This window comes from Trachemys scripta, chromosome 8 (genome assembly GCF_013100865.1).
Source record: "Trachemys scripta elegans isolate TJP31775 chromosome 8, CAS_Tse_1.0, whole genome shotgun sequence".
In the NCBI taxonomy this organism is placed as follows: domain Eukaryota; kingdom Metazoa; phylum Chordata; order Testudines; family Emydidae; genus Trachemys; species Trachemys scripta.
Window position 1 is genome coordinate 71360767 of NC_048305.1, and position 27944 is coordinate 71388710.

At 40.1% G+C, this 27944-nt stretch overlaps 2 protein-coding genes across 4 annotated transcripts in view; one reads left to right on the forward strand and one right to left on the reverse strand.

Annotated features, from left to right (window-relative positions):
- The window catches only part of SASS6 (SAS-6 centriolar assembly protein), a 36491-nt gene extending 31291 nt beyond the window's left edge, over nt 1–5200 (forward strand). Inside the window, exon 17 of the mRNA XM_034780140.1 lies at nt 80–5200. Within this exon, the coding sequence (XP_034636031.1) occupies nt 80–180 (101 nt within the window). The 3' untranslated portion in view covers nt 181–5200. The remainder of the gene's footprint in view (nt 1–79) is intronic.
- Nucleotides 5201–5684: 484 nt separating this feature from the next.
- On the reverse strand, nt 5685–26873 carry MFSD14A (major facilitator superfamily domain containing 14A). 3 transcript variants are annotated; one of them, XM_034780153.1, is made up of 13 exons: nt 26612–26869; nt 24391–24469; nt 19187–19282; nt 17457–17519; nt 16658–16785; nt 15232–15346; nt 14265–14483; nt 13791–13904; nt 13164–13235; nt 11366–11478; nt 10339–10436; nt 9362–9525; nt 5685–7011 (listed from the first exon to the last, which is right to left on the reverse strand). In XM_034780153.1, the coding sequence occupies exons 2-13, from the start codon at nt 24451–24453 to the stop codon at nt 6805–6807; spliced, it is 1452 nt and encodes a 483-aa protein (XP_034636044.1). In that variant the 5' UTR covers nt 24454–24469; nt 26612–26869; the 3' UTR covers nt 5685–6804. The 3 variants fall into 3 exon arrangements, with proteins under 3 accessions (XP_034636044.1, XP_034636045.1, XP_034636043.1); XM_034780154.1 differs by having other exon boundaries at nt 24395–24469; nt 26612–26650; XM_034780152.1 differs by lacking the exon at nt 24391–24469 and having other exon boundaries at nt 26612–26873.
- Nucleotides 26874–27944: the final 1071 nt, after the last annotated feature.

A 27944-nucleotide genomic window follows, 5' to 3' on the forward strand; every position in this document is an offset into this window, starting at 1 on the left:
ATTTCAAAATGCTTTCTGCTTTAAGAAGGTGCTACTTGTACCCCACAGAAATTAATAGTGTTTTTCCCCCTATTTGCAGAATATCCAAAATCCTCCACATCAACAAAAACACTAACTTCATCAAAACCTGGAATACAGTCTACAGCCTCTGCTTACTTCCCTGGATTGCAAACAACATAATCATTAGATGAAATCTTTTATTTTATCAACTATCGAAGATTTTGGATGGCTTTTAATTAAGATACTAAATACAATTATTACCCCTTAAATGTCAGTCAAAATGTTATAGTAACTGTTTAAAATGAGTTAACTTTACCATACATTTGTATAATCTTTGGCTTTTGTGAAGAAAGCACATTTATTTACATAAATATCAGTATAAAATTCCAGCCAGAAAAGTAAAACATGGAGGGGAAAAATATTAACTACTTTAATCACATGAAAATATTATGCTACAAAACGATTGTTTAGAAATGACCATTTATAAAATGAGGCAAAGCCTTTAAAGGTTTATAAATGGTTATGGAGCAACAAAACCCCCCAGAGGAGTTTTTTGTAGTAAACAACCTATTTTAATCTTTCCCCTTGCCAGAAATCCAAACTAATGATATTGCTAATAGTTCTATCATTATGCTGAAACTCGTCCTGCTTGGAGTTTCTCCTTGAAAATACCTAGTAACTTTAGGATCTTGTTCCTGGAAAATGCACAGCAAGCTCTGAAGTCAGTGGTAGTTGTGTTGGGCAGTTTCCTGATACAGCAAACTTCTTTTCTCAAGTTATTCCTACATCGGTTTGGAGTTGGTTTCTATACTGAAAGATATGTTTGTATAGTATTTTGAATTTACTACCCTGGACTCCTTAGCCTCTAAAGCAACACTTGTGCCAGGATACTAGTGTAATGACCCAGGTCCGCTAAGACCAGGTGGTGCATTATATTCTCCTTGTACAGGATTTTGGCAGTGTGACTGCATTATTCCACCAGTCACACTCCATGTATGGATGAAATATAGACACTGGCATTCATCTCTAGAGAACATTTCTGTAACATGCAGTGGAATGTGGAGCATCTTTCATGGGCCTGTCTGAGTTGACCTGCTACCTATGGAACACTGTTTCCTGTCAGGGTATGTCTGTACTGCAATCTCAGGGTGTGGTTGAAATCTAAGTAGACATACCTGAACTAGCTTTAATGTAGCTAGTTCAAATAAGAGCAGTGAAACTGCTTCACTCTGGACTAGCTCCACAAGTAATTACTCAAGATTCTGGGCAGGCCTGTACAGCCCCCACAGAAGCACCTGCTGCTGCAGCACCTTCACTGCTCCAGTACCCAAACTGGCTCGATTGGGAATGTCTACTTGAGCTATAATCACAACCTGTAATTGCAAGTACAGGCATATCTTCAGAAGCTCAGTTACAAGAATGTAAGGGTCAAAGGGGTGAGCACTTTGCTTCTGGCCTATGACTCATGCAAATTTCTTAAATTGGAAGCATATTACATTTTGTAAATGTAAGAGCTGAAGCATTGTGGAATCAGTGATGTTCCTAATAGAGACACTTCCTAGCTTTAAAATTATGCAGGACATTTATTTAATATAGGTTTCAGGTGGCTTCTTTCTTTGGCTTGGAAATTGCTTTCTTAAACCAACTACTTTTTTACATATATTCATATACTTGTATGCAGATTTATATCTTGTGGATCACTAGTCAAATATTTAAATTAGCTATTTAAAAATGAGATCCTAAATACTTACCTTAGTAAAAGCACACAACTGAGTTATGGCTAAAAATTTCACATCTTGTCACAGCCCCTGGTTATTTTTTTCCCTCTCTCTCCATAGCAGATTCCACATACAATGGGCTAGTTTGTAATACACTGGAAATTACAACCAAGTATCTGAACTACTGTCTGCTTCCAATAATTTTATGAAGCATTAGAGAGAACATATAGAAACCATTTCACATTCTACTACTGTAATCAAAGATGCCTTCACTGGTGACTACAGTGGTGTACAGAACATATCAAGTAAATTTAACTGTACTTACCACTCAGGCTGGGGTTCATTGGTGGAATCTGGAATTAAGTAAATTTCTCTGCATCTTATATGAACCATATTCTAATATCAAACTAGTAATTTAAAATGACAGTACAATTATAGGGAATTTTCCAATAATATCTTGGACTAAATTTATGCCCCTAGCTCCTACAACTCTGTAATATATTGTATCAGAATCTACTCTTTCCCTTAATGTTTGAGTCCTAATCATCCTAATTTTGCACATTACTGTCCAAATGTATATTAAACATATCTTGGAGTGTAAAATTTGTATATTTGTTTATAATCAATTTGTATTAGTGTGTGTATATATAGTTGCTTTTGGAAATGTGTGTTAATGGAAATATTAAAATGGTTTCAGTAAAAAGATGTTTCTGGTCAGCTACAGTGGACTAACAGTTAAGTGGAAACATATTGGGGGGAAGAGAGGTTTCACTCACTCAAATATTTTAAAACCAGAATTAGAGCAAAGTTATTTCACTACAGTCCAGACCAGAAAGTAGTACCACTCTACCAGACAGAGCTTCATGGCCCACTTATCAAGCTACATAGTCCAAAAATTTAGGATTTACAGAAGCTGCTCAGAACAGATAACTGAATATTTTTAGAAAATGACTAGATACTACCGCATTGCGTGAAAGTATTAGAAATCAGTATGAAACTTGAACTGGGGCCTAGATCTTTCAAAGGAACTTAGATGGTGTGGCACCTTGCTGCCCAATGGCATTCAGAGCCCAGCATCCAGATGCCCTACACAATGCATGGGGAAAGTTTGAGGATTTACATCTTAAGCACCTGTCAGTTAAGCAAGATTAATTTACTGTCACTGTTTGGTGGTGGTACAGGATGGCCATGACAAATTGTTTCACATTATCCCATTCAAGTCTTTAAGACTTTAAAAACCCAAAACACTTACCTCAGACAGTTAGACCCAAGAGCAAGATGTCTGCACAGTTGCTACTTATACAAAATAAATGCTCAAAGCAGCTTAGTAGCAATTTAAATGAGTGAACAGTACATTAAAGTATTATACTGGTGGCTTTTTCTTTTAAAAAAAAGTAGCAGGAACTTCTAGGGGTAAAAAAACTATATGCATAAAAGCTGGAGGGCAGGGTGGTTGGTGATCATGCAGCCTGAAAAGTTAGAGGCCAAACTTGGATTGTGCACTACAGCCTAAGTCAATGTATTTGCATTTGGTCAGAGCTACACTCATGTGTAAGACTTTTTTAATATCACTTGTACACAGAATGTAATCACTGAAATTGATTCCTCCATGTTAAAGAGGCAGGTATTTTAATGGTGATAAAGGAAGAGCATGCCTGGCTGTTTCATCAATGTCCTTCCTTTCCTGGAGGTGGCTCTGATCCTATTGCTAAAAGGTGATACCAGCTCAAGCCCTACCTGTAATTCATTTAGTAAAGGGAAGAGTTGGTTTAAGCAGACTTGGAGACTGAATACAGGAACCAGCAGAGAAAAAATCTTATTCATACAGTATTCAGCTGTGTACTAGATAACATTGTTTGATTCTAGTAATTCCAAGCCAGACACAGCAACTTATTTTCGTCTGACTGGACTCTGCTTTACCCCAACACATTAAAATGCTGTTCTTTTTCAAGTGCTGTATCACACCTGATTGTTATTGATAATGAAGTTAACTTCACACCATCTGCTATTGTGGAAAGGGCATCAATGACTTTTAGCAAAGTTTAACCTAAACTAATTGCTAGAGGCTGCTGCTTGACAGTACTTTCTACCTCTTTTTCTTATATCAAAGATTACTGGTAACTCCTTTTGCAGTGCTGTAGTCCAAGGGGGGAAAAGAGTATAAGTCCATCTTTTAATCAGAAGTAGCCTGCTTCAGGTATGTGGCCCCTTAATTCAGTGGTAAATGAGTTAATACCAAGTAAATTTATTAGGGTTTTTACTTAATTTTATTGAGTAACATTCTTTTAGATGTTGCATGGCAAGATGGGTGCAAGAATCAGAAAATGAAACATTAAGAAAAGAGGTATGCCAGTAACATTCACTGAACATATTTCAAGTTGCTCCAAAGTTAGTCCATGAGTAAGTTTGGATTTTGGCAACATTGATATCTTTTGAGAAGTATTAACATTTGAATTAGAAATAATTGTATTAGTTTACCCTTTTTTTCAGGGGAGATACATTTTGAAAAGAACAAGTTAATCAGTAAATGACAGGATCTTTTACTACATCTTGATTTGAGGCTTCACTAAACTAGGTAGGCCCAGTCATTCCCCTCAAATATCCATATCCAAGTTTCCTATGGCAAGCAATGTGAGGTGCAGCCCACCTACCCCCACTCCTCTGATAGTATTCACTGGATACAAGTTCCCAAGTATCCTTTCTATCACAGGAGTGGGCAAACTACAGCCCAGGGGCCACATCCAACCCTTCAGATGTTTTAATCCAGCCCTTACGCTCCCACCAGGGAGCAGGGTTAGGGTCTTGCCCTGCTCTGCATATGCCACAGCTCCCAGAAGCAGAGGCATGTTCACCCTCCAACTCCTACACATAGGGGCAACCAGGGGTCTCCACATGCTGCCCCTGCAACCATGGCCAATGGGAGCTGCAGAGGCAGGGGCTACAGCCAGGTCAGTGCACAGAGCCATCTGACTGCCCCCCTGTGTAGGAGCCAGAGGGGGAACATGCCACTGCTTCCAGGAGCTGCATGAGGTAAGTGCCACCTGGAACCTGCACCCCTAATCCCCCTTCCCCCGAGCACCCTCCTGCACCCCCTAACCCCCAGAGCCTGCTCCTGCACCCTGAACTCATTTTTGACCACAGCCCACACCTCCAATTTCATGAGCATTCATTGCCCATCATACAATTTCCAGATGTGGCCAGTGGGCCAAAAAGTTTGCCCACCCCTGTTCTATCAGCTCAAAGTTGATTTTATTGCTACAGAATCTGCCATACTCCTTTTTTCAAAACACACTAAGGCCCAGCTGTACATTTTACAGCATCAGAATAAGTATTCATAGCATAGGTGCATCACACTTAGGTTTAGAGCTAACCTGATTTAAGGTATAAACAGCTTTCTAATGTCAATGACAAGTTCAAAATTAATTAAAGCAGAGCCCTGCAGCAGGAAAAATTGTGTTTAAATGCTTTTACATATAATATAAAAACTTTTTTTTTTTTTTAGTAACAGCAGGGAATCTCTCTTGCAGGATCTAAGATTTTTGTGGATAGGAGCAGGATGAAAATGCAGGACCAGGTGGGAGTGAGTTGCAGGGCAGGACAGGAGTGAGATTAAAAATGTCCCATGCAGTGCTCTACTTGGCAATAAATTGCCCATTATTTTAGTTTCTTGCTGATTTAATACAATACCACTATTAAGCAAAAGCTTTTCATGAAAATCTTGCAGTACAAGGACAAATAAGCTATTACAGGTATGTGGGAATGAAAAGGGTAAAATTCACACAATTTACCTACAATTGGTATTTATCTGTTGAATCAAATTACATTTAAAGCACTAAGGAACCCAAAAACTTGACAGCAAGTGAGAAAACAATATTAAGGCTACAGTACGTTCAGCAGGCTATAAGACATTAAAGAATTCATATACAGATATATGGTTTGAACTGATTTCAAAGACAATTTTAAAAATTCATTAAAATATTCATTTATTAACAATATATTTACACATTTTCCAGCTCTCAGTCAACCATGATGAATGTTCAAAGTTAAAAAACCAGTAAGCAGTAACCACAAGATGAAAACATTTTAAACTATACCTTATACACAATTTATACAAAGGAATACTTGTTTAAATAATACAACTGGACACAAAAATATACATTTTTAGAGAAATTCACATCAGTAACTGTATAAAGCTCTCTCCCCTGTACTAGGGTCCTGAAAATTTAGGACTAAAACATTAGCTCTGTAAAAGTAAAAAGTTACTAGCCAGTCTTGAAAGGCCACTATATAGCACACTGACATTTTCAAGGCTATCAGCTTATATTTCAGTTTGTGTATTCAAGTTTTGAGGTCCTTCTGATTACGCAAACATCAGAAATAGTGGTATAAACTGTATTTGAGAAAGCAGAGTTTTAGAGCCAATATTAAAATCTTGTAGGCGCAAAAGACCCACTAATTTAAATACTAACTGTTTGATACTATCTTGTACTCCAAAAATTAGGAAGAATTAAAGTAATGCACTTACACACAACTTTTACTGTTTAGCAAGTGTGCTCACCACGTGATTTTGTATTAGTATAAACTTAAAATAAAACCTCCCATACAGTGATTTTAAAATGAAACCAATTCACCTTTTCCTTACTTGAGTGCATTTACATTAAGGCTTTGTACTATCTGACCCAAAATTTTACAACATAAAATGAATGGGTCCACAAATATGCTAGTATGTCTCATTGAGACTTAGCATGAAGAGAATTAAAGCTTTACACCTTAAGGAAATGGACACAGGGACACATGCTGATACCTTGAATATGTTTTCCTTTTTGTCTCAGAACTAGGATGAAAAGGTTAATTATATTAATAGTATGAGACCAGTGCTTAGTTTGTTCTTTTTAAAAAGTTAATTTAATTGTAACATCTTTGGAGAAATTTCCAGTTCCTGTCTGTAGTTCCTACAAATTTCATGCAGAAAGATACATTTCTTAAGATAATGTTAAGAAATTACATTTTTTATGTAAATGGAATGTGTATCCAGAACTGGAAACAAGACCTATGAAATACAAAAACGTTTTTCTGGATTCTGTCGTCATACATTTGTGTCTTGCAATAAAGGTTCTTTGGCCTCGCCAGGGGCCTGTGGACTGTGTGGATGACCATGACTGCCACTGTGTTTTTTCCAATTGCTGGACCGTGCATTTAGATTGGCGTGTTCAGGAATAAACAAGGCAACAAGCAAAGCCAGCAGCACAGAGCATGCTCCAAACAAGAAAGGGGGTCCAGGAATTATGGAGTTCTGAAAACAACAAAAACACTTATTTTCTAGAGGAACCATTAAGTAAATCCATAGTTCACAGACACTGGTTGGTTCACATCAGGCTCTGTACTTAAAAATAAACATATTTTACAATTTCATTAGTTTAGGGCACAATACTCTTAATGAGTGGGCTATTTCAATACCCAGCCCTAGTAAACCTTATTCATAGATGAATGATAGTCATTCTCAAAGGATGAGGGAGGAAACCCAGAAGAGGAGAAACCTATTAGATGAGTTTCTCTTTGGGTGTTTTTTAAACTGCAGAATTCTCTCTTCTAACTTCACAGGAAATGTGCCACTGCCTAGTTGTCTTACCTGCCAGAAATACAGACTTATAGAATCAAACAGCTGAACTGCTATTTCCAGCCATGTAATTAAAACTCACTGTAGCTACAAGATGAAGTATAGGGCTGGTCTTCACTGCCCTGTTAACCTGAGGTATAACTCAAGCTTTGTCCCTAGCCCAGCTCCTTTGAAACATACACAAATCTCTAGCTTGCTAACCCATCAACATTAACAGCCACATTTAAACAGGAAAAGCCAAGGTACTAACTACTATTTAAAAAGTTAACCAAGACTGTGAATTAAACAGAAAATACAAAAGCAGAAGACTACCTCCTTCACCCGTCTATATTCTGTGGTAGACATTACAATGGTGCAGTGTTCACAGACCTAGACACCATAAGAAGGCATTTAACTATACAAAAGGGACTATGATCTAACTCGCTCTGCTTATTTTCTGTCTCAGCCAGAAAGTTACTTTATTTACAGGATTTCATTCTATGGTTTTACTCTTTTCATTCATGCACTCGTGATTTAAGCATGAATACTTCAAGTAAATTGAGTAAACCAACCCCCACCCCCCACCCCCGCTCCAGTCAAGTGTAAATAAAGGACAACAAGATCTTCAAGCTTTGTCTTTCACCACACCATCAAAAAGACTGGCCTACTTGTAGACTTATTTTGCAGCAGTAAATTTTAGATAATTTATTTTTAAAAATAATAACCTATAGCTGGAAGGACCAGAACTGGCACTCAATTGCTTCCAAGGAACGAAGAAGTGCATAGGCTGGTATCTGACCATAATGGTAGTTTCTGCCTCCTTTTAGGCAGAGACATCCACAGGCCAGAACGTTTTCCAATGTCAGATAAAGAGGAGAAAGTGGCAAGGCCTGACAAGAAGCGTGCCACAAAGTATGAAAAGAGCAAAGCATATTCAGCTTTTTAGTATCCAATCTAAATCATGTGTTTTAAAATATTCAATAGACTTAAGATACAATTTTGGGCACAGTAGTACCAGAAAAAAATATTGACAAGTTGAAGAAAATTTAGAGAAAAGCAGAAGTTAACAGGCAAGAGAGACCAGCATACAAGGAAAGAATCAAGAGATGTGTAACTTGGTCAGAAGACGGAGAATAGGAAAGTGTTTAAAAACATGAACCAACTTCTTTTTAGGGTGATCCAAAGGAGCAATGGGATTGATCAATCAATGGAAAATTTAGGCTCAATATCAAGAGGATTGTCTTAATTGCAAGAGTTATTAGACAGGTCAAGAGTCTCACAATAGAAGTGGCTTGAGAAGTCCCTTTGCTTGATTCATTTAAAGCCGGACTGTCTAAAGCACTGTAGAATGTGTCACAGGGCAGCGAGATGAACTAGAATATCCAATTTATTCCCCCTCCACCCCTTCCAAGGTCTAGGACAGAGGTTCTCAAACTGTGGTCCACGGACCACCAGTGGTCCGCAAGCTCCATTCAGGTGGTCCAAGGATAGTTCCCGCTAAGATGCGTGCTTGGGTGGCTACACACAAGAGAATGAAGGGCCACCCACTTAATTAGTGGAGCTGCACAGGCGTGACTCCACTAATTAGGTGCCTGGACCCTGGAGAAGATGCATATGTAAGGTGAGGCAGTGGCCGGGGGGGGGGGAGGGGAAGGAATTTGGGACATGCAGGGCTGCGACGGCCAGAGAAAAAGGCGACTTTCCCCAACTCGGGGGCTGCCGCGACGGGGGAGAGACCCCTCTCCATCCCAGCCCCAGCTCGGGGGCTGCCGTGGTGGGAGAGAGAGGGCACATCCAATGCATTAGAAAGGTAAGACTACTGATATTAAAATGAGTTGTGTTTTTTTTAATATAGCACTTTTATCCAAAGTGCTTTACAATAGTTAGCTAATGGTACAAACAACATTTGGAAAGGTCATTAAGTGGTCTGCTGAGACCCTCAACAATTTTCAAGTGGTCTGCGAAAAAAAAAAAAAGTTGAGAACCACTGGTCTAGGATTGATCTTTGCTGCATTTCTTGTAACTTATAAATAAATAGGAACAATACCTGTTCTGAATGGTGTTGTGTGGCCACGTTACCTCCCAATTCAGTTTCAGTCATTGGGAGTTCATTCAATTCTACATGGAATATGTAGAATATAAAACCATAAAGTGCTGGTCCCAAACCATTACACAATCCTCGAATTCCTGTTATCATCCCTTGAACAACTCCTAAAGAAAAAGGCATTCCATGAAATTAAATGTGTATACAATGAAGACTTTAAAATGCTTTTTGGCAATTGTCTAACATGCAATGGAGCCGGATTCACTTTTTCCCCATGCTGGTGTAAACTAGGAGTAACTTCACTAAAATCAATTGGGATACACCACTGTAAGACTGATGTGAGAGGAGAATCATGCCTACACCAGAACCAAAACAATGAGGAACATTGGGCAAGACAAACTTTATGTTTTAGTCAGAGCACAGCATTTCCTATGCCATACTGACCAAGACTATAAAATCTGGTATGTTGTCTGACAGCTATGTGTCATGCTTCAGAGAAAAGCAAAAACATATTACTGGGGCTCCTAGACACTACAGTAATAAAAAAATGCACCTGAAGAATTGAGTAAATCCATGCATAGTGGGAGAGAAGAAGAATTGAAACATGATCAGCTGATGTACTGAATCAAGAGAAGTAGTGATGTAGTATTATGCTACCTTCAATGCATGGGTTTTCCCTATGCTAGACACACTCATTATTCATCTGCCTTGTTTGAAGAGTATAGCCCAGCTGCCTCCAAACAGTCCACAGGCCTTGAGAACTACCACTCTTCTACAGTGAAGTTAAAACTACACTAATGTTTCTCATTTACATTAACATACTATTATGTTGGCTAATTTGTCCTGCAAACTAGCATGGAGGGTTAAGGATAATCCTTGAGTACCAGTAAGACAGCATTGATACATCTGGTGCTAAGGAGGTCAGAATATCCCTATTTTGACCATTCCTTAAAATTAACAACAAGACACATAAAACATACCCTGTTGATCAGCATCAGCAGTTCGTGAAACTAGTGCACTTACTGCTGGGAACGTAATACTAGACATTGCTGCCACAGCCCCTGCTGCCCACATCATCCTGAAAAACATAAGTGTTCAGAGAAAGAATCAAGATAAGAATTCTGAATTTCTACCTTCCATATAACTCTTATTACAAAGTTTAGAAAGAACTGCACACACTACCCATGCAATAGAGAAGTCACAAGTTAATTATCATTGCTTGATTTCAGACCTATCAATTATTCTGAGTTTAACAAATGGTGTAAAATAATTTAAGAGATGATTAGAAAAGTCCCCAATCCTTGCAAAATCCTGATGCTTGCTGGGATGCATTGATCATGTATTTTGTAAACTCTCCTCCCAAATTAAGAGGAGGTGAACATCCAAAAAGCGAACTTAACTTAGTTTTCCCCGTTAGGTCACTGGTATGTTAGCATGTGTAAAGGGTGCAATCATGGGGTGTGGGGGGAGGGAGAAAGGAGTGCTACAATTGATGTAAACTGACATCTTGACAAGTCAATGCAGTCTACTACAAGCAACAAGACTACCCCCCACCCCCAAAAAAATTAAAAAAAAAAAAAAAAGAATTAAGAAAATCTGACTGTTAGAGGAAAGAGGACAAAGCATTTTTCAATGTTGTTTGGTGTCCATTTCCTTTTAGATAAAAATATCCATGAACAATTTTTGGTCTTATGAAGATTATTGGCACAAGAGATTGACGTTGTTTAGGTCAATCATACAGTACAATATCAAATTCTTGGTTTGGGATGGTTCACCAGGCAGTGTTTCTTTGACTGCACTAAGTATAAGCCAATTACATCTTTTAAAAAAGGTTCCATCTTAAGAGGAGGCAAAGGACGCGTTGCCTATAACCGCTCATGTAAAACTGATGCATGTAAACACACACACACACAAAACACCTTTGTGAATGTTTCTTTATTAAGTAGGAAGTAATTTAAAATCTTAGTATGTCAGTTCATTAATTCAACTAAAGTGAAATGTACGTACCAAGGCTCCGAGCCAAAACCATACCATGCAAGCTGTAATATTTGAAATCCCAGACCCAGTAAGATGGTGTTTTTATTTCCAATGGACCGCATAAGTAAACTCAAAACTACTGTCTGATGGGAAAAAGAATGTCATATTTTAATTGTGAATACTCATGTTATACAGCAATACATATAAAACGTTCACTAGTTTTGACAGAAGCAAAGTAAAGTTCTATGATGTAGTATTTTCTAGACAGACTGAAACATGTAATAATGGAGAGAGATATGTGAAGAGATTGTTACCGTGCTCTTGATGTGCAACAATTTAGATTTTCCTTGAGGAATCCATACACTGGGAATATTATTTAACCTGCCCTGATGACTTAAACAAGCTATTTTTCAACCCAAACTAAGCTTAAGGAGAAGATTGAATCAACTTCTAAGAGGTTTGGGAGTGTGGCAAAGGAAGGAATAAATTAAGGTTAAGGCACTAGACCAGGGGTCGGCAACCTACAGCACGCGAGCCAATTTTGAGTGGCACGCAGCTCCATGCTGCGGTCGCGGTCCTGGCCCCCAGCCCCACTCAGCCCCTCCACCCACCGTTCTCCCCTGCAGGGGCAGGAGGCAGAAGCTTGGTTCTGCAGCAGCCAAGCTTCCCCCAGCATGGTGCTTTGCTGCCCCTGCTCCAATCAGCTGATGGCCCTAGCAAGGGGGAAGGGGAAGAGCGCAGCATGCACACAGCTCCGTAGAAGATGCAGAGAGAGGTAGGGACGGAGCCTGGGGGCAGGGCGTGGAACAGGGCATATCCCTTCCAGCCCCCTGCCCTGAGCCGCTCAGGGCAGGGGGCTGGAAGCACCCCCACGAGCTGAGCACCCCAGCCTTCTGCCCTGCACCTCTCAGCCCTCTGCCCTGAACCCCCCCAACACACACCCAGCCTTCTGCCCTGCATCCCCACAGCCCCCAGCCCTCTACCCTGACCCTTAACCCCCCACACACCCCCAGCCTTCTCCCTGCACCCCCACGCCCCCAGCCCTCTGCCCTGAACCCCCCACACCCCAACACATCCCCCGCCCCCCCCCCCAGCCCTCTGCCCTGTCCCTTGAACCCCCCCCACCCCAGCCCTCTGCCCTGACCCCTGAAACACCACACACACACACACACACCCAGGTCTGGGGTCCCGGCCACAGGCCCTGCTCAGCCCGCTGCTGGCCTAGTGGAACAGAACTCCAGGCTGGCAGCGAGCTGAGCAGGCTGGTGGCATAAGATCAGCATTTTAATTTAATGTTAAATGACACTTCTTAAAAACATTTTGAAAACCTTGTTTACTTTACATACAATAGTTTAGTTATATAATATAGACTTCTAGAAAGAGACCTTCTAAAAACGTTAAAATGTATTACCGGCATGCGAAAGCTTAAATTAGAGTGAATAAATGAAGACTCGACACACCACTTCTGAAAGGTTGCCGACCCCTGCACTAGACTACAATGTGTGATGTGGATTATATTCCCAGTTCTGACAGATTTAAGGCAGTCTCAATGTCTGTGCATCACAGTTCTTCCACAAAATGGTGATATTTTTCTACTTCCCAGGATGGGAGAATGAATTGTTTATGAAATGGTCAGACATTAGGTGAAGGGGAAAAAAGGAAGCCATATAAAATGAGATCAGAATTCAAAGCATCTCTTTCCTTTTCTATTCTAACCTTCTGAAACCAGACAGACTGGGTTCCTGGAATTACAGGTACAGGGATTGTCATAATATTTAGCTCTCACTTGAACCCATTATATTAGTGAAATGTATAGATCAATAGTCACCTGTGCAATAATGGAGAGAATCCCAAGAACTGCTATAAAAGCTGCAACACTTTCAGGTGAAAATCCCATCATCTACATTAGAGAAGGAGTAATTTGATCATTAAACTTCAAATGTATATTGACACTTTCATGTTTTGTGACATCAGTGGAAAGAATAAATGGAGCAACCAGAAAAATGCTTAATCTGAAATAGAGGAAGACATCCCTGATTTTATTCAATCCCATAATCTATTGAAACCAACATTTATCTTGCATAAAATAAAGAGAAAGATCTAGTGCGGAACAGAAAATAACTTCTATAATGGAATATGGAACTTGAAAGAAAATTGACCCCATATTGTAAGAGACTAAAAATATTTTATCAGCTAACGAAAGCTAATTTTAACCACTGCAATGTAGTGGAACTTGTACTTCAAGGAATAATTCAAATGACTAAGAAACATGAGAAATATTTTGAGAACAGATTCATCTCTTTATTAACTATCAGTAACTAAAAGCCACTATCAACAGCCATTAATCATATTGACTACCCATATATTGCTGAAGTAATGTAACAAGTGCAAAGAATACTCCCTTCTATAAATTTATTTTTCCTTATCAGACATTTCTTCATATGCAGGTTCTTACCTGTCTGAGGTATAGGAAGAAGCTGGAATATTGACCTGCCTCCGGGAGGTAGGAAAGAAAGACCGTTATGCAGATTAGCAGCACTATGGAATCTTGACCCACTTTCTTTAGTGACTAGGACAAAAAAAAAAAGACAGCTATAAGGTCCAAAGAAAACATCTACTCTTCATCATTCATAAGCAATGATACACAAAATGAACACTGAAAGAGGCAGATGCCCTTTAATACATCCATCACTGTTAAAACATGTCCTTCAGCACATGCTAATCTGCATTTGCTAATCCCTGCTAAGCAGCAATTTAAAGTTACTCACACCCTTCCCCAATAAACCTAGGAACTCCTCAAACAATTTTTTTTAAAAACCCAAATCAGGGGATAATTACTATCAGTCCCATTCCTGACTCAAAAGCAGTACAAATCCAAATCTGCATATATCAAGCCACCACTCCATACTTAAACATTTAAATAGCTTACTGCAAAGGGATCAGCCTGTTCCCAAGAAATGGGTGCTCCCCATGATGCTGGCCTCATCTTCTCGGGCAGTGATTCCGGTACAGCAACAAGAATAAAACAAATATCCAACAAAGCTATAGCTGTAGCTAGGACCACTACCAAGCTGTTTCCATAGACTCGACCAAGGTAGGCACCAATAGCTGGGCTGGTAACTAAACTTGCTGCAAAAGTGGCTGAAACCTGTAACAGGCAAAAGTCAGTATGAGAATAAGTTTGCCAGTAAGGAAGATCAAACTTATCCAATCTTTTTTTCTGACTTCACTTTCAGCACCTTCACTTCCATAAACTTAGTTACAAATCACCCTAATCAGGTGGACAAGTTCTGAACTAATGTACAGTTCTTTTCTCTGGCACTGCAGCAGCAACCAGATTTCAGACATCTGAAGTTTTTAATGAAAAAAAAAATGTGGTTAAGTGGGGCAGCACTGTATAGCCTTGTGACTGTATGAAGCTTAATTGGACACATCAGAGGTCTGATGGGGGGGGGGGGGGGAAGACTCAGCATAACATTTTCTTTTGGGGTGGTATTAGAAACTATGCTTATTTGCACATCATCCACGGCTCTTAATAAATCACAGAGTTTACATTATATAGTAAAAGTTGCATATGCAAACAAAATGGAAAATAGCACCATCCTGACAACCAGAAAAGAATGGAGAGTAAAGATTATACAATGGCCATTTTAAATTTAAGCTGACAAGACATTCAACAGGAGATGCAGAACTGGATAGTAGAACCAAGTTTCCATTTGGAACAGTGTTTAAAAAAAAAAAAAAAAAACTGAGTGGCCAAAATAAGTTTATAGTGGAAAAGATATCAACTTTGAAAAGCTTGTGTCTCCTGCAGCAATATGACAAAGCTTCATTAAGAGAACTCTAGTTGTTGACCCTTACGAGGCTTAAAAGGTACAGAGGAATTAAGTACATACCAGCCCATAGGCCATGCTTCTTTCATGTTCTTGGGTTATATCTGCTACATAAGCAAACACCACTGAGAAAGTCACTGCAAAAACCCCAGAAACAGAGATAACAGCGAAATACCACCTGGGGACAAAAAGAAATCAGAAAAAGAATAGCTCAGTGGAGCTAAACATAACTAGCAGTGATTCACAAACTTCTGAAACGCTTCCAGACAGATTAAGGTATCTATGATTGTCCAACTTATTCCTGACAAGTAATTTAAATATTTATAAAGTCAGTATGCATGTGTCTTTATATGGTTATGTAATCTCTCCAGTGTGCACTGAGTGTATAACAGAATTACCTGCCATTCTACAAACAAACAAAAAAATGCTTTGCGGGTTAAATTAGGATAGTTCATTACAGATCCTCCAACATTAGTCTTAGCCGTGAGTCCACAGACTAGCAATTATTTCCATTCAAAATGCATGTTGCAAAATATAAACTGTTAAACAAATAGCCTATCACCCAGGAATAGGGATCAAAATGGAGAGACCACAAAAGACCTTAAGACTAGATAGCAACCTGAATTAGCACTGATAGAGGTCTGAGAGTCAACTGTTCATATTGTATCGGAAGCTAAGACCTTATCCTATGTTATTTCAGATTTATCTTCAGGAGCAGTACAAATTTGAGACAATTGTGAACTAGCCATTAGCCTAGGGACATTAGACTCATGAATGGAGGCGTATCAACAGACTACTAAAATTTCAGCTAGTCAAAATTTGCTGGATTCTAATATTTGATAAGCAAAACTATAATAAAAAGCTGCAGCTACTTTTTCAGTACCAGTTTTAATGTTACACACTAGTGCTTAAAGGTATATGCTAGTTCTGAAGACTATTTTCAATTCTTAGTGACTATTTACTTAGTACTGAAATGATTTTGCTGAAAATTACAGCCAAATAAAGATATGCAAGGATTAGAGAGACATTCTACGAAGGTACTGGGAAATATACTGTATAAAATTATACTCAACTATTAAGTTATTGACCCCCAAGAGGCTTAAAAGTACAAGCAATATATCAGCTCACAGGCCATACATCTTTCAAGTTCTTGGGCTCTCTGCTACATAAGCAACCACCACTAAAAAGTCACAAGTCACTCCAGTACTAATGACTAGCTTAGAAGCAAGCACGGGGCTAAAAGTCTGGAGATCCAAAATTCTAAGCCTGGCTTTGAGGCGTTCAGCAAGTCACTTCACCCTGTATCAGTTTCCCCAACTCTGCAACAGATTAGTACTTCTGCACCTACCTCACAGAGGTGCGCTAAGAATTAAACAACATCTGGTAAATTAACTGGAATACAAGTGCTATTATAAATGCTATGTTATTAATTACGTACAGCAAGAACACACTAAAGACAAAGCCATAAATAACTATGCTTGTTACTAACCATGGGCTGATCTTCATTAATGGAATTGGTGCACAAGTGAAAAATACTGTTAAGAGTAAGAAGGACTTTCGTCCCCAAACATCAGAGAGCGCACCTATGAGGGGGGCACTGAGAAACGATAACAAGCCCTGAAAAGTAAAAACAAATTTTAAATAAAAACAAAGAAATGAAAGAAAATAGAATAGTTGAAAGATTGTTAGAAACTGACTGATTTTGTTTTGCAGATTAATGATAAATGTTGGCTATATGGAACAATATGTCAAGCAATATCTTCTATGAGTATCCTTCATTCCCCTTTTCCACTCAGCAGCAATTGCCTGCAATTTGAATTTTACTATCCCACAGAAATTCAAAATGTGAAATCCAAATGCAGTCAACATGCAGCTTAATAAAATGCACTTTGCATTTTTATATGCTGAATTTAGGAGAGATACCATTTTTCAACACATTGAGGACATGTGGTCTAACAATCAGAGCAAAGGACTGGGTGTCAACAGGTATCTTGTATTCTTATGTACTGTGACACCAACTGATTGTGTGATCTTGGGCTATTCCACTGGCCTATTTATTCCTCAGTCAAACCAAGTAAAAATTTTAGCAAAAGCAAGATCTTATTAAAATTAAGTGCTGCATTTGAGCTCTCTGTGGTAAATTTACCCTCACACTTTATTCACAGCTTGAAAGCTATATTGGAAGGCTCTCCTTATTCCATTTAATAAAGCATCAGCACTCATGTACCCTTTATTGATTTATTTTAAATTGTACTCAATTATTGATTTAGACTGAATTTTCATCCTACCTTTACTCCTTGGATTAGGCCATTCATTAGAAATGTATGCTTTGGGAAGGTTTCATGTAACACCTATGAAAGAATTCTGTGCATTACATACTGCATTATCCATATTTCACAATACGGAATATGAATACAGACTCAAGGATTAATATATCTGAGGCATATTATACCAACAATTAATATAAATTACAGTAAAATCCACCATGAAATTCATAAATTCAACATCAATAATCTCATTGTTAAATAGTTCACTACAGACATTTACATAGTAGACTACACAATTTCTAATAGTAAATTATGCTATGCTTCTTACTTTCCAGAAATAAAGGCACCAGTGGATAAGCTATAATGTTAGCACTACCACTGCGGGTCAGTAAAACTAGGAAAGAACAATCTTCAAAATCAGTGTGTTTTCTCCACTTTTTACCACATAAGACTGGCGAAAATTTCATTAAGTTTGATAAAAGTATCATTCCTACTTCAATGAAGAGGAATACTGTTGTAGGATTTCCTTATTTAAGGAAAGTACACATCAATTAGGACATGCTGTACTTATGTAATAGACTGGCTCAGATACCAAATAAACACTACTTAAAAGGACTTCAATATCATGGAACACAAAACTAGTACCACAACAACACAGTAGATACTGCATGGTGGATGAATGTACTGCTCAGATGGCTTGAATACACTGTTTTTTTGCATACTAAAGCCTCAGCTACACCTACAAATTATATCAATCTAGGTTCAGAGCTGTGCAAATTTTGTGCCCTGTGCAACATAATTAGGTCAGCCTACCTACATCTACAATGGGCATTAGGTTGACTGAAGTGTTTACAAGATAGGAACATTAGATTAAGGCTAAACATACTTTTTTAACCTATAGATTTCAACACTGTAGCCATGTCACATACTCCCCCCAAACCATCACTTCCCTAACCAACAGAGCTATGCTGGCAAAACTTTTAAGTTTAACCCTAACCTTAATCTCTGTAAACCATGGTGCACAATTATGGCATATAAACAAGAACAAAAGTTAAAAATCTCCTTTCCTTATATTGCAGTTTATCAGGATACAATATCTGTCCATAGACTTTAGGGGTGGTATCTCACTTTATTTCAGAGAAGTTAAGTCATATCACTGACTGTAGCATAAATGAATTACTTAGGCAGGAGTGAAAACATGTTTACAAAAGAGAAAGTTTCTGCTTGCCATCACCTTGTTAATTACCAAAGGTTAGAAAGACAGTACAGACAAATTAAAAATAACTCAGTAAATATTGTGTAAGAATGACCAGGTTCAGTAATAATCCTTTAAGATCAAAGTCACAAAGTTCTTAAAATTGGGACTGGAATCCCACACATTCCTAGATCCTACTCTTGTGCTCAAGATAGCTGTGGGGGTGACAGGAATAGAAGGTTTGAGGTTTTTTTTTAAGTATTTCTTCTCAAAAGTGTGCAATTAGCATAGATTACATATGTTGATGTGGCTGATATCAATAAGCCCAACTCCACATGGATTGTTCAATCTTGACCACATTCAGTAACATAACACACAAGATGTTCTTCCAAGTGTGAAGTTCAGGCCAGCTCAATTCCACCCAAACTTTATTTTCAAGTTTAATGCTGTGATAATACTGCAATGAACTTAATATTTTAGCTTTTTTTTTTTTTTTTTTTTTTTTTTTTTTTAAACTTTTCATGCAATACAGAAGTTCATTAACCACATCACTTACCACCAAAGTAGGTGCTGTCAAAAGTCCCCAAGCAAAAAACTCCAAAAAAATCACTATGACAGCATGGTAGACACTAGGCGAACCTATTCCTTGAGGCTAAAACACAAAAACAAAAAAGTTGTTACTACAGAATATTTAAAAAGCTGCTTTATTCATGAGAAAGTTGTTTGAATGTTGGTTTATAAGCAAGACATTGTTAAGATGAAGTATGGCTCAAAACAAGCTGTTTCAGGAATCTGAATAACTGTCTTGCATATGGTGAAGCATAATGAATGACTGGAAGTGTCTTAAAAATCAGCACTGTACAAACTGCAATGCCAATTACCATAAACCTCCATGTATAGAGAAAACTCTGAGGAAAAATGACTTCCCTCTAACAAGATTCCACTATTTGAACTGAAACTCTTTTCTTGGGGAATTTCATATCTTTTTTCCCCTCAGGGAAGGAAACAATTCAGTTCACATAGCAATTAGAAGTCAAAAACCAAGATTTAATTATTTCAAAACTCGCTTATTTTCGCACTCAATGCCACATTCCAAATCCTGATTAACTGGCTTACCAACCAACTTTGGTTCTTACCAAACAGTGCTTCTATTAGTAAAAGCTTGTGTCTGACTAAATACAAAAGCTTGTTGAAATAAATTATCTAAAACCCACATGAAAGAAAATAAATTCACACAATGGAAAGCTCACCACAACTTTAACTTGAGACTAGTATTAGAAGTTTTTCCCCAAATGCTGGGGAAAACAACAAATAGACTCAATATGTACATCAAATGTGGGACAGAGTTAGAAATGTTTCTTTATATTAGTGTTGAGTTAAGCTAAAAGTGGCTTCCAGAAAAGGGAATATATGGAGATAGAAAGTTAAATGTGGAAGGGATTTGGGGTGGGGAGAGAAATCCTGATTAGGCTTAGATACTTTATTACATGCTACGTCAACTTGCCACAGTGCATTACTACCCATGCCAGGAAACACTGGAGAATTATTTCACAACAGAATGACATGAATGACCTGCAAATTAAAAATGCTACACAAGTGGACCTTTTTTTTTTTTAAAAAAGAGTCAAACCCTCTGCCTCAACACCTACTCTTTCAACCATTAAGTGAGACTGGAGAATGAAGAGACAATTCACATGCCTAGTGTGTTCATATGACTAAATACAAACAGACAAAGATTTGGATTTAACAGTGCTCAAATCTTATGAGCTGTTCTTGCAAAATTTCTGCCATCTTGAGATTTCTGCCACTCTAATTCAGCTATTCTTACAAGATTTTGGCTCCATCCAAGCCAGAAAAGTAAACTTTCTGGTTTTGCATCAGGTGAATTGTAACCAAAGCTATAGGAGCAGCTACTGGAACTGGTAAACTGCACTCACCACCCATTGAATTTGAACAGATTTGGAAAAAAGCTTTGTTTCGACCCATCTCTAATAAAAGCTTTATATTCTGTAATGTTTACTGGAAAACATGTTTCAGAGTACTTTTAGTACCATGGTTACTTCTGCCCTTTTCTTTTTCCTTCCCTAATTACCACACACAGGCCCAGCATATTCATAAATATTCTTTTGCTACACTTCTGTTTTCCAATGAGCAGAGATGACTTTACAATTTTGTAAAGGGGCCAGAGAGCAGCTTGAACTCACAGCACCACCCATGCTTGCAGGAGCTCCTCTAGGTTTCACTCCCATCACACCCTGATTACAGTACAGGATCCAAAGAGTAAACTTCTGTAACTACCACGGGCAACAAATATTTTTTTCCCTCCCAAGCTACAGATCAGCATCAGACTTGCTCCTGCACAATGGAGCCTCCCTCTCAGCTGCTATCTCTGCTTCCTCACTGTACCAGGGAGTAAAGCAACAGTTGGCAGAGTGGGGGTAAGAGAAGTAGTTACCGGCAGCTGCTCAGCAGACAACCACCTTACGACCCCGAGAGTCAGAGGTCAAGAGCTTTTCCAACATTTCTATTATGGGCAAGGCATGAAGAAATAACAGTTTCTCTCTACCCCACTGACACCTTATCTTGGGCAGGCGAGAGCAGGTCAAGGAAATAAATCAAGGACTGCATTGAAGAGCTTCACTGCTTACAGCAGTAAATGTTTTTAAAGAGATGGGGGAAGGTGACTACCCTTATCTGCCACTGCACAAGCCATACGATCATTTAGCTGGATCTTTGTGCTAAAACGATCAGCTATGAATTAGTGCTGAAATTTAAATCAATAGGCTTAAGCAGTAACAGACAACTGAGTTGACAGGAAGGGAGCTAACTTCTTAGAGCTACCATATCAGCTTCTCTGGCTACTGAATGAAAAGACAGTACTACATTTAGAATATTTTTGTTGTAACCACAAGTACAAGAAACTTAATTTATAAAAATGCAAGTTTTAAGATTCTGCAGAACCTTGACTGTCATGGGATTTGATTAATACATCAAGTAGGCCTGGAGTCTGAAAATGAATTACATAAAACACTGTAGTAGTATGCATCAACTAAGTGTGAACAAACTAAAGGAGAAAACACTAAATGCATTTCAAAACAGCAACAACATTTTTACATCTTCCACAACAGAGATGTATTTTAGCTACAAACATTAAAGCCTAAAGACAAAAGTGTAGCTAAATACTCAAGTTATAACTGGGATCTGACACTCATGGTAGAAGCAGATGTTCTTTGACATTATCTATTCCGAGCATGGCAGTTGTGTTGGGACAGGTGGTGCACTAGGCTGAACTACAGAAACCCCATCTGCCAGGTCAGATAGGTATCTTTCTAGTCCAAGAGGATTTTGTATTTTAGATCAAGCCAGCGATAAACTTATATGTGGATCATAGCTAGAAGATACTTCTACTGATACAACACTGTAAAAAACTCTAAAGCAAGGACAACTTCAAATGTACAATCATAAAAGCTGAGAATCCACTTGTTATTAATATAGTTTATAAACCAGAATAAGTTTAGAAGTAAATTACAAGAAAAAGATTTGAATTCTCCTGTTCTAACCCACCCTGTCATACCTAAGTATCATAGTTCAAATTTCCTTTCACCAGTGGGAATATATTGAGATATACCTATCTCAAAGAACTGGAAGGGACCCTGAAAGGTCATTAAGTCCAGCCCCCTGTCTTCACTAGCAGGACCAAGTACTGATTTTTGCCCTAGATCCCTAAGTGGCTCCCTCAAGGATTGAACTCACAACCCAGGGTTTAGCAGGCCAATGCTCAAACCACTGAGCTATCCCTCCCCCGCATTGTCTGAGAAGAATGAGTATTGTACATATGATATGAATTGCAATAAATCATTAGAACAGAATGAATTAAGGAGAGGGTCTGAACTACTATTATTGCCTTCCTTTGGTGAGTCTACATCACAAGTATTTTACTAAATGTATTTTGTATTTCATTTATTTGACTATGGCTATTTAACAACTGTACAAAGGAGGATAGCACTCCGATAAGATCTTTATCGCAGTTGTACAGGAAGTCTACCTGCAGTCACTGCTGTAAGCATCCTCTTAAATTTAATCAGGACTATGAGTTATAAGAAATCAGGTTTGACTGATGTTCTGCTATTACAGAGTACATAAGAAGCCACATTATTATTCCAAAAGACATTCCTACATATTGCCACCATACTCTAGTTTTTTACAGAAAATCTCGCTGAAATTAATGGTGTAGGTACCTCTGCACCTTGTTTAGGAAAGTATATACCCCCCACACTCTGAAAAGAGATTTGTGAATGTGCTTGGATGGGAAACCCAATCACAAAGCTAACATTGGGCTAGTGTAGCAGAACTGGAGAGGAGCACAGGGGAACCAGGGTAATAATGGTTTCAAATCACTAGGGATAAGCATATACTATAGTAGACCTACAGACCTACCCTATCATGCATTTGAGCCACTGACAATGAATTCTTGCAGAGAAAAGGACTACTGAGTTTCTTTGGGGCTAAAAAAATTTCAGAATGTAATGATTTTACCCCATAAGTAATTGATAAATTTAAATATGCATATTTAATTTTTTTTTTATTTCTACTGGTCCGCAAATCAGAGAAATTCAAGGCCCTTTCAGTTTACCTGTTCCCCAAACTATTTAGCATGTCAGGCAAATGAGGAATTGGGGAGGATGAGAATAGAACTGAGGGCTAATTTATGGATTTTTTTTTTTTTTTTATGTCTACAGCGTGATCCATGCATCTAACAGTTCTTGCTGCCATTATAAAGAACGTAGTCTAGTATAACAGCATACAGCCTCAACTGGTCATTAACTCACAAAAAATAAAAAGTCTGAATACTCTTTCCCTACCTGGGTTTGAGAATAGGCACATATTTCCACAAACAGATCACAAACCAATATCTGTGGTCTAATGACTTCCCAAACAGTTGCAGCCCTGTTTTTTACTCCATGTTTCCATACATTTGAACTCAATGTATTTTCAAATGGGCTTGCACTCAGCTTTTAATACCGGTAACTGACACTGAAGGCACTATTTAAGGTACAACTGGATGACACATTAAATCTTTCTCCTTATCCCTGGAGGCAGTTCATCCAAATGGAAATTAGAAGAATGGCACTTTTGTAATAACTCAATTTTTTTCCAATAAATTCTAATTTCACCAGTTGCATGAACTAGTGGAGCATAAAAAAGTTACTCTGTCTGTATTCACTCACTATATTAGTCCTGTAAAAAACGTATGTGCCTACATGTTTGTAATGCCATAAGTTTTTACTTACAAACAGTAATATTGGTCTTTCACAGTAGATATTTATCAGTCAAATTTGAACTTGCTTTGCCTCCAACCCTTAAGTAATCTAGACAGTAGCTCATCAAGTTGATGATGGCAGTTCTTGGCTGCTTATACAAAAGACCAGCAAACTGATGTTTTACCTTTATTTGAAGGACCTATCTTAAAAGCAATAATATTATTTTAATGAATTTTGAAAAGATACCTAAACTACACGAGTAAAGCAAGACATACATTGTTACAGTTATTTTGACCAAGTTATACCTCTCTCATAACCAAACTATGCTGCTTATAGATGTATTTTTTTAAAAGCATCTATGGCAACTTCATTCAATCACTAAGTATTCCAAGTTCTGTTAGATAAAAAACTATTTGTTGGGAAACATTTTCATCACACTTCCAGTGAACTGGAAAACCTTACAGTACTACTTTGATACAGAAGTTTGTCTCACACTTACCCACCTATTCTTTTTCAGAATATGGAAGCCGAAGAAGACAGAACAAAGACCAAAGGATCCCATGATGGCGATGCACACACTGTATGGGTAAAGCACATCACAGATGGGCTTTTCACCAACAGCAGAACCACATCCTACTTATTATACTCAGAACTCCCTGCTCTATTCTACAATTGTTTACTGCCTGCCATCATCCTAGGCCATTGTGAAACCAACTGCTGTCTGAAAAACGCACAGCAGTTTTCTAGGTGGTATTTCCTTTCAAGATTAAGAGTTTAAATATTATCTAATCCATAAATGCGGTAGACTTACACATATCTATGCAGAATGGTAAATGCATGGATTTAAGTAAAGTTACTTTATATTGAGTCTTGACACAAATGCTCATTACTCATAAACCTACTACTTGAGAGTAAAGGCAAATCACCATACTAGGTATAGTTTAAAAGTATTTCTTAAATAATCTAACAAATGATGACCAGATGGATGCCAATAAGATAGAGAGGAAACACTTGATAGCAAGGAAACCTATCATGAAATAATGGCAAAAAAAACCTGCACCAGCCCAGAATTCTTAATCCCACATGAGGCAGCAGCAAAGAACATAGTTTTAGTCCCTCCCACCCAAGGCTGCCAGCCAGCCCCACCAGGGAAAAAGTATCAGAAGTTCTTTGGGAACAAAATTCCTATGCCCAGTCCACGTGCTACCTTCAGAACACAGCATGGGCCCACCTCTGGTAGAAAGCAACCAGAGGGAGTGGAGGCCAAGTTAGGCCTCACGTAAAATGTTCATCTCTGACTGGACATCAGAGGCATGAGCCCTTGCAATAGAAGAGTTTATAGGGTAGCTTCTTCCTCACAGGTTCCAGGTAGCTCCACCTAGAGCAGGGCTTCTCAACCTTTTTCTTTCCGAGCCACCTCCCAACATGCTATAAAAATTCCATGGCCTACCTGTGCCACAACAACTGTTTTTCAATAGATTAAAAGCCAGGGCCAGAGTTAGAGGGTAGCAAGCAGAGCAGTAGCCTAGGGCCCCATGCCATAGGTGGCCTCGCAAAGTTAAGTTGCTCAGGGTTCGGCTTCAGCCTGGGCAGCAGGGCTCGGGACTCAGCTTTCTGCCCTGTGAGTCTAACGCTGGCCCTGCTCTCTGGTTGGTTTATTTCAGCAGACCCCTGAAACCTGCTTACAGCCCCCCCAGGAGTAACAGACTCCTGGCTGAGAACTGATGAAATAGAGGATCTTCCCACAAACTAGCAAGTAGAGACAATGTGGCATTGTCTCCTTCATTACCCCATTAGCTAGCGCCAAACTTCTATCCCAGGTTGACCTGTTTTAGGCACTGCCCTCAAGCCAGGACCTACCATACCAACAAGGGTTAACAATTTGATAATATTTAAAAAATAGGACACTTCAGGAGGCATGCTGGAATCCTCCCTGCACCTCTTTCCCTCCCCCCCCCCAAAACTCTGCCCCACCTCTTCCCTCAAGGCCCACCTCCATCCATTCCTCTCCTCCTCCCCCGCAGAAGAGACCCTCCTGTGGAACTTAGCTGGAAGCTGGAGCCGCCCAAGGCAAGTAGAAGGCAGCCCCAGTTGAGTGGAGCTGACACAGGTGATGACTGGTGCCTCTTCGCCTCCCCCACTCGCAGTAACCAGACTTTGAGGGTCCAGTCAGTAGATCTGACCAGACACTATCAGGTCCCCTTACTGACCAGACTTTCTGGCTGAAAACCAGGCAGCGGGCCACGCTGCTGCCAACCCCAAACTCCCTTACAGACCAGATAGATTCTCTGGGCACTTAGGCCTCAGGTGTCCACCTCACTGCGTTCGGCTTTTCAATGGCCCTCCCCCGGTCCGGGGTCTAGCTAGACTAACCTCACTTTGCTAGGTCCGCCCCTTTCCAGGCCCAGCTCACCGAACCCCAACGCAACATGTCTCATCGGCTCCGGGCCAACCCCCAGACCGCACTGCACCAGCCCCATAGCACTGCCCCATAGCAAAGGCCAATCCCCTACATACACCCGGGCCTCACCTCACCCCACGCTCCCTCCCCCTGCTTCACTGGCTTAACCCAGCGTCCCGCACTCCTCCAGCCAACACCTCAGCCGGACCCTCTCAGCCTGCCTCGCCCCGGCTGCCTTAGCACTCCCCTCCGCGCCACAACCAGCCCCCGTCACGCCCCGAAGCTGGCGCAGGCCCGTCCCCAGCCCCCCAGGCCTCACCGTGCCGCCGTCCTTAATGATGATCTTCTTGGCCAGCATGATGCTGCGGTTCACGGCCCGTTTCTTCTTCTTCCCCCCCTGGGTCATTTTACCATCCTAGGGCCCCGGGGGGGGGGAAGGGACACGTTTGGCGGCGAGCGGCGCGGGGCCTTCCCCAACAGCCAGGCCTTCGCTTCGCCGCTCAGCGCCAGCACCGCCGCCGCTCACGGACCACACGCCGCCATCTTGGGGGACAGCACCGGCCACACTCACATCACGCGATCCCCCGATTGGCTGAGTGGGGGCACGTGGGCACGGATACCCCGCCTCCTCACGAGCCGGAACGAGGCAGCAGGGCGGGAACGCCTGACGGTGGGCGAGCGCTCTCCAGCCCGCCAGCCGCTGGGGTTTCCCAGCTCTGCGATGCTCCAGGCCGGCGCCCCAACTCTCTGCCGCCGCTTCCGGGTGGAGGGACGGCGCTCAGCCCCCGCAGCGCCTCCCTGTCGCTCCCCACCGCTACCGAGGAGGGTTAACCTGCCCCAGGCAGGGACGACAGAGTGCCCCTCTCACCGGGCTCCCTGGGGCACGGGGCTTGCGCCCTCCCCGTGCAGCCCCAGCAGCTCGGCTGTAGCCTGTTGCTAAAAGCTGGGTAGTGCAGACAAGCCCTGCGGTTACCATAAACCGAAGGGGTTGGGCCAGCATAGCTCACAAGCGCTGAAGATTTTTGTCCCTCATCCCCACCACACCCGTGAGCCAGGACTGACTAAAGTGGCTCCAAGGTCCTTAGTCTGTTTAAAAGAGCGGCAAGCGGGGGCGGGTTTCATTGTCCTGATAGGCATGGAATGGTATCCTTTCCCCGTGGGACCAACCCAGGTTCCCATTAAGCTTGATTTGTGTATAACAGAGAAGGAGAACCACTACACTTATTTTTGGACATCATACTGTTGCATCACCCTACCCAAAGAACTCTGTGTAGCTCAAAAGCTTGTCTCACTTGTCAACACAAGTTGGTCCAATTACAAATACTGTATTTTCTCACCCTCTTTGCCCCAGTACCACTTACGACAGCAGACTCCACCGTCCATGGGATAGAAGAGCAATGGAATAGTATTGGCAAATTAACATTAAGAAATGGGGTTGAGACACCCATTAGGGAGGATGTTTAAGCTGGGTAGGAAATACTCATAATAGGTTTGGAAGTGTGGTTAAAGTTAACTAAACCCTTGTGTACAAATAGATTTTCTACTAGTACAACTGTGTTGGCAAGGCGGGGGGTGTATGATACTTAAAAAAAAAACAGAGACTGGTATAACTCAAGGTGGATGCAGTTATGCCCGTATTAATGGGCGTTAGG

What these genes read in the sequence shown, in the direction of transcription:
- MFSD14A (XM_034780152.1), bottom strand. Translation starts at nt 26,698, where the DNA reads ATGACCCAGGGGGGGAAGAAGAAGAAACGGGCCGTGAACCGCAGCATC. An exon ending in TGACAGCACCTACTTTGGTG is followed by an intron (nt 17,520 to 19,186) that starts GTAAGTGATGTG and finishes ATTCTTTCATAG; the next exon opens with GTGTTACATGAAACCTTCCC. An exon ending in GGTTTTGGCTCGGAGCCTTG is followed by an intron (nt 10,437 to 11,365) that starts GTACGTACATTT and finishes TATGTTTTTCAG; the next exon opens with GATGATGTGGGCAGCAGGGG.